This window comes from Bidens hawaiensis, unplaced genomic scaffold, assembly GCF_021521415.1.
Source record: "Bidens hawaiensis isolate Kalapana, Puna unplaced genomic scaffold, B.hawaiensis_p1.1 tig00025093_1, whole genome shotgun sequence".
Taxonomy (NCBI): Eukaryota; Viridiplantae; Streptophyta; class Magnoliopsida; order Asterales; family Asteraceae; genus Bidens; species Bidens hawaiensis.
In genome coordinates, this window is record NW_027493991.1 from 96,063 (window position 1) to 102,799 (window position 6,737).

At 35.8% G+C, this 6,737-nt stretch overlaps 1 protein-coding gene across 1 annotated transcript; it reads right to left on the minus strand.

Moving 5' to 3' along the window:
• Nucleotides 1-705: 705 nt before the first annotated feature.
• On the minus strand, nt 706-2,175 carry LOC143570831 (uncharacterized). The gene is made up of 3 exons (XM_077056375.1): nt 1,549-2,175; nt 1,075-1,299; nt 706-897 (listed from the first exon to the last, which is right to left on the minus strand). Exons 1-3 carry the CDS (start codon nt 2,173-2,175, stop codon nt 706-708), a joined length of 1,044 nt encoding a protein of 347 aa, XP_076912490.1.
• Between the last annotated feature and the right edge of the window lie 4,562 nt (nt 2,176-6,737).

Consider the following 6,737-nt stretch of genomic DNA (forward strand, 5'->3'; position numbering starts at 1 on the left):
ATGTTAAAGTATGTTACATAACCTTAAAAGAAATGCAAGAAAAAGATAATAATGTTGGCCTTAATTATGTGATCAAGTTTGATACAATGTTGCGGGTCAAATTTATAATTAGTATAAAGTATGGTTAGGGTGCTTTATGCAACATTGGTAAGTTAAGAGAGTCTTGATGTAAATATAAGACGGGTATTGACGGTTATAAGATAGGATATAACTATCAGGTAGCTATATAACTGCCAAGGTAGTTATATAACCGTCAGGGGTGGTTAATTAACCGCCATGAGGAAAACTATAAATAGATGCTCAATGTAAACATTTGTATTGTATCTTGTTCGATCAATAAAGTTTGTGTTTCGGGTTATCCTTGTTGTTCTTCTTCTTCTTCTTTGTTATGTTCTTGATTGTCGGTTGAATCGTAATCTCCTGGTCCTACAAATAATAGTAAGGACACTGCATTTTTTTTTATTTGATTTTATTTTTGCTAACCTCATCACTTGAAATTTCTTCCGTCACAGTTTCTTTTACTTCATCTAAGTGTGTTTTTGTTTCTGAAATAGAGCACTCTGTTTTCAGCACCGACTCTTCTGTATTTGGTTCAGAAACGGTTTCAAGATCTTTTGTTGAAGCTTCTAATGAAATGGAAGGTGTGATATCTTCTTGAGGCTCTACTTCTGTTGTAATTAAATCAGCGACGTTTTCTTTTGGTACTTAATCTTGACCACTATGCTCTTCAACGGGTTCGTGCTCTAATGCGCCTTTTTCTACTTTAGTAGTACTATCATTTATATCCTCCACGCTTTCATGAGGTAAGTCCTCCTTGATCTCATCTTCTGGATTTTCACTAAGACATGGGTGGACCTCAACAATTTGTTCATTAGGTTGTCCAAGCTCCAACGGTATCTAAATCAAATGTTTTATATAGTTAGATTATATTTACTACAAGAATCAACAAGTAAAACATATATACGAGATTCATAGTACGGTATTATAGTTTAAGCATCAGAATAGTGCGGATAAGCAAATAAAAAGTAACTACATATTACTGTCAGCTTAAGTTTGGTTTTTTTTCCAACATACCTTTTCAGTCAAGACGGCCTCATCCTTGATCTTGGTTCTATCTTCTATACCGTCAGCTTGGTTTTCTACTTCTAGTTTAGATTCTATTTCCTTGTTCCCTGCATCTGCTGCTTCTTCTTTAATACTTTCTTCAACGGCTTTTGAAGAAGAGTATACATGTTTGTTGACACTTTCTTCATGTTGTTCTATTTTGTCTTTTGTTTCATTCTCACTTTGCTCACTTGCCTATATGAAGTATGTATGTTTACTTGTTTAGTATATAAGAAGAATGAAAGAAACGAAACATGATAACATACATATAGATGCTAAGTATTAATGCATTGCGAGATATAGTTGAAATGATGTACGCGTAAAAACTTTTGGGATAATTAGAAGGAACTTAGGATGAACATAAGTTACCTCTTCAACATGAATTGATTTGTCCTCTACTTCTTCCCCGGTGATCGCATTAGTTGTTGCTTTTGCATCCAACACCTCCTCAAAGTGAACCGGTGTAGTGGCATCTTGACCAATTGTTGTTTCTTTTGTGTCGTCGTTGTATGCATCCCGCGAGCTTACAAAATCATTCCTGCCACCTTGGATTTCTGCTACTGATGATTCTTGTTCCTTTTCATTGCCTATAGCCTCTTCATTCGTTTCTTTATTTTCTATAGTTTGTCCTTTCGGTTCTGTTTGTGCTAAGCTGCAAACATCTTCTAGTTTCTCTTCAACACCTATTTCTCTGCTCATTATTTCATTCTTGTCATTCTCTATCGCCTTTTCGCCATTCTTTTCTATAGTTTCTTCAGTGGACTCTATTTGTGTTGTGCTGTTGGTGTCAATGGCATGTTCTGTATCTTCTATTGTTTCAGCACTAGATTTGGCTTCTTCAGATTCTTCATTCTGTGAGCTTGTAATGTTGTCATTACCTTCGCTTTTTGCTGATATCTTGATCTCTTGATCGTCATCTTTGAAAGTCGTTCTCTCTTTCTCGTTTATCTCCACATTGGAAGTATCAGAAAGTTTCACACTTTCAAATTCAGCTTTTTCTAAGCTAGTCTCTTCACACACCTCCCTGACAATCTCTTGCTTGATTTCTGAAGTCTTCTCTGTTTTCTGCATTCAATTATGTTAAAGTATGTTACATAAAAGAAATGCAAGAAAAAGATAATAATGTTGGCCTTAATTGTGTGATCAAGTTTGATACAATGTTGCGGGTGAAATTTGTAATTAGTATAAAGTATGGTTTAGGTGCTTTATGCAACATTTGTAAATTAAGAGGGTCTTGATGTAAATATAAGGCAGTTATAAGTTAGTATATAACTACCAGGTAGTTATATAACCGCCAAGGTAGTTATATAAACGCCAGGGGTGATTAATTAACCGCCATGAGGAAAACTATAAATAGATACTCGATGTAAACATTTGTATCGATGTAAAGTTTGTGTTTCGGGTTATCCCTTGTTGTTGTTGTTATTGTTGTTCTTTGTTATGTTCTTGATTAATTAACCGCCATGAGGAAAACTATAAATGCATCTCCTTGGTCCTACAAATAACAGTAAGGACACAATATATTTTATTTAATTTTATTTTTGCTAACCTCATCACTTGAAATTTCTTCCGTTACAGTTTCTTTTACTTCATCTAAGTGTGTTTCCGTCTCTGAAATGGAGCACTCCACTTTCAGCACTGACTCTTCTGTATTGGGTTCAGAGACAATTTCAAGATCTTTTACTGGCAAACTTTCAATTTCTGCCTTTTCCTTCTCTGAATTTGAAGTGTCTTCTGTTGAAGCTTCTAATGAAATGGAAGGTGTGATATCTTCTTGAGGCTCTACTTCTGTTGATTCATTTAAATCGGCGACGTTTTCTTTTGGTATTATAGTTTAAGCATCGGAATAGTTAGGATAAAAAAACTACATTGTTAAGAGATTACTTAGAATTAACATGAATTACCTCTTTAGCATCAATTGATTTGTCCTCTGTTTCTATGAGGATCTCTTTCGGCAATGCACTCACACCCGGCCCCTCCTCGACATGTGCCACAGTGGTATTATGTTGACCAATCGTTGTTTCTTTTATGTCCTCATTGGACGCGTCTTGTGAGCTTGTAATCTCAACCCCACCGCCTTTGACTTCTGATGTTTTAATATCATCTTCCTTTTCCAGTATTTCCTCTTTGCTCCGTGTTTCATTCTCATCCATGGTCGTATTGAAACTCTCAGATTCGGTCTTTGTTAAGTCACTCTCTTCACACACTTCCTTGACAAAGAGGTTATCCGAATTTTCCTTTTGACCATCACGTTCGATAACATTTTCTTCATTCTTTGTAGGCTCTTCTTGAGATTCATTTTGTGTTGAGATACACACCTCCTTTTCTTCATTTGTCCCAACACTTGGTTCGATTTCCTCATTATGTTCCTCTGGCTTTTGTTTTCCTTCGCCGTTTTCTCCATCATCATGATGCTCAGTTTCCTATATGAAAAAGTAGTTTGACTATATAGGAAGATAGGAGAAAACGAAACATGACAAGCTTTATTTACAGGCTTGAAGTTTGTGAAAACATCCTTTGTGGCAACTTATTTCTTTCTTTAAAAATTTACGACTATTTGTTTCTATCGACTAAGGTACAACATGGTTTTGCTACTGCATTTATCATATTTTGAATAATCATTTCAGCTACACATGAATTGTCTTTGGTTATCTTTCGTAAATTAAACTTAGAAGTAGCCTGTCTAAACCAACATTAAAAAGTCATAATAAATTAGTTTGCTTAGAACAGAGTTTGGGCCTGCCACTCGACGTTGATAGTCAATATAGTAAACCCCCCCCCCCCCCCCAAAAAAAAAAAAAAAAAAAAAAAACTGCATCTCATAACCACCATAAAATACCTCCAAGTTAAAGATACATTAAGAAATTTTAGGTTTTTAAGGGTAGATTGCATATGGTTGTTGGAATGATGAACAAGGCAAACATTCTGAATAGTTTGAGTTTACTTAGGATGAACATGAATTACCTCTTTTGTTGTTGTGCCTGGACGTTGCCCGTCTTCAAAATAAGCCACTGTGGTAGCATGTTCACCTATATCCGTTTCGTTAATATCCTCTTGTTTCTTTTTGAGGTTTGCATCTCTGCTCACTGTTTCATTCTCATCATCCTCTTTAGCCTTTTCATCATTCTTCTCTTCATCTACACCTTCTCCACTTTTAAAGAAGTCGCCTTCATTACCTTCATCGTGGCTATACTTTTCTTGCAAGTCTTCTTTTTCTTCAGATACTTCAATCTGTGAGCTTGTAATGTTGTCCTCACCTTGGCTTTCGGTTGACATGCTGACCTCTTGATCCTTTTCTTTATCGTCTTTAAAAGTTGTTTCTTTCTCGCTTACCTTTATATCGGAGATATCAGAAAGTTTTAATCCCTCTTCAAATTCAACCTTTTCGGAGCTAGTCTCTTCACATACCTCCTTGACAGTCTCTTGCTTGATTTCCGTTGTCTGTTCCGATGTCTGCATACAAATAGCGTCACAATTGTGTTAAAACTCAGAATAAATGCATGAAAAGTATATGAACGATAAGGACATCGCATTTCTTTCTTACCACACCACTTGAAATTTCTTTCGTTACAATTTCTTTTTCTTCATCGAGGCGTGTTTCGGTTTCTGAAACAAAGTGTTTTTCTAATGAAATGGAGGGTGTGATATCTTGAGGCTGTACTTCTGTTGTCTTGTTTAATTCGTTAATGTTTTCTTTTGAGACTTCATCTAGACCACTATGCTCTTCAACGGGTTCATGCTCTACTGCGGATTTTTCTTCTTCAGCCGCGTCATCATTTGTATCCTCCACACTTTCATGCGATAAATCTCTGTCCTCTTTCTTGATCTCATCTTCGGGATTCTGATTTATGGTCTTCTCACCATTTTGTTCATTAGGCTGTTCAAGCTTCAACGACGTCTAGTTAACATGTTCATCAAGTATAATTAGATACACATTTACTATAAGATATCAACAAATAAAACATCGTATGAGGTTTGTAATACGGTATCATAGTTTAAGCATTGAGCTAGTAAGACTAGTTAATAAAAATCAACATCATATTTCTTTGCTTACAATGTTCAAATAAAGCTTATGGCCGCCTTATTCTATCTTATTAAAGTTAAAGATTACTTAGAGTTAACATGAATTACCTCTTCAACATCAATTGGTTTGTCCTCTGTTTCTTCTTTGAGGATCTCTTTAGGCGTTGCACTCAAACACTGCTCCTCCTCGACATTTGCCGCAGGAGTATCATGTTGATCGATCGTTGTTTCTTGTATGTCCTCATTGGGTGCATACTGTGAGCTTGTAACGTCATCACTGTCACCTTGGACTTGTATTTTCTACATCCAGTTAGTGTAAAGTATGTTAATAAAGCTCCAATTAAGTGCTAGAAAATGATATTATGAATAGTAAGGACTTTGTATCTTTTGCTAACCTCATCACTTGAAATTTCTTTCGTTACGGTTTCCTTTTCTTCAATTAACCGTGTCTTTGTTTCTGAAATAAAGCGCTCTTCTTTCAGCACTGACTCTTCCGATCCAGGCACCAATTCAGGGATTTGTACTTCAGAGACGGTTTCAAGATCTTTTACTGGCAAACTTTCAGTTTCTGCCTTTTCCTTCTCTGAATTTAAAGCGTCTTCTGTTGAAGTTTCTAATGAAGTGGGGGGTGTGATAACTTCTTGAGGCTCAGCTTCTCTTGTTTCACTTAAGTCGGCCACATCATCTTTTGATACTTCATCTTGTTCACTATGCTCCTCAACATGTTCTTGCTCTAATAGGCATTTTCCTTCTTTAGCAGTATTATCATTTGTATCCTCCACGCTTTCATGAGACAAATCTTTCTCCTCTTTCTTGATCTCATCTTCGGGATTTTGACTTGTGGTCTCCTCAGCATTTTGTTCATTAGTTTGTCCAAGCTTCAATGATGTCTAGTTAACATGTTATTAAGTATAATTAGATACACATTTACTATAAGATTCAGCAGATAAAAATGGGCGTATGAGGTTCATAATACGGTATTATAGTTTAAGCATTAAACTAATAAGAACAAGCAAATAAAAAGCAACAACATATTTCTTTGCTTACAATGTTCAATTTTAAAGTTAAAGATTACTTAGAATTAACATGAATTACCTCTTCAGCATTAGTTAATTTGTCTTCTGTTTCTTTAATGAGGATCTCATTAGGCGTTGCACTAACACACTGCTCCTCCTCGATATATGCGACAGGATTATCATGTTGACCGATCGTTGTTTCTTGTATGTCCTCATTGGATGCATTCTGTGAGCTTGTAACATCATCCGCGCCACCTTGGACTTCCGTTTTCTGCATCCAGTTAGTGTCAAAATATGTTAAATAAAGCTCGAGATAAATGCTAGAAATGATAATATGTACAACAAGGACATTTTAGTTTTTGCTAACCTCATCACTTAAAATTTCTTCTGTCACAGTTTCCTTTTCTTCATATAACTGTGTTTTGGTTTCTGAAATAAAGCACTCTTCTTTCAGTACTGAATCTTCTGATCCGGGCACCAGTTCCGGGACTTGTACTTCAGAGACAGTTTCAGATTCGTCTATTGGAAATTTTCCAGTTTCTGTTGAAGTTTCAAACGAAGCGGAGGGTGTGATATCTTCTTGATGCTCTACTT

Bases quoted from the DNA above. Each gene is read 5' to 3' on its own strand.
- LOC143570831 (XM_077056375.1), bottom strand. From the start codon at position 2,175: ATGCAGAAAACAGAGAAGACTTCAGAAATCAAGCAAGAGATTGTCAGG. The intron at 1,300-1,548 runs GTGTTGGATGCA...TACTTCATATAG, and splicing joins CACCGGTTCACTTTGAGGAG to GCAAGTGAGCAAAGTGAGAA. The intron at 898-1,074 runs GTATGTTGGAAA...CATTTGATTTAG, and splicing joins AGGCCGTCTTGACTGAAAAG to ATACCGTTGGAGCTTGGACA.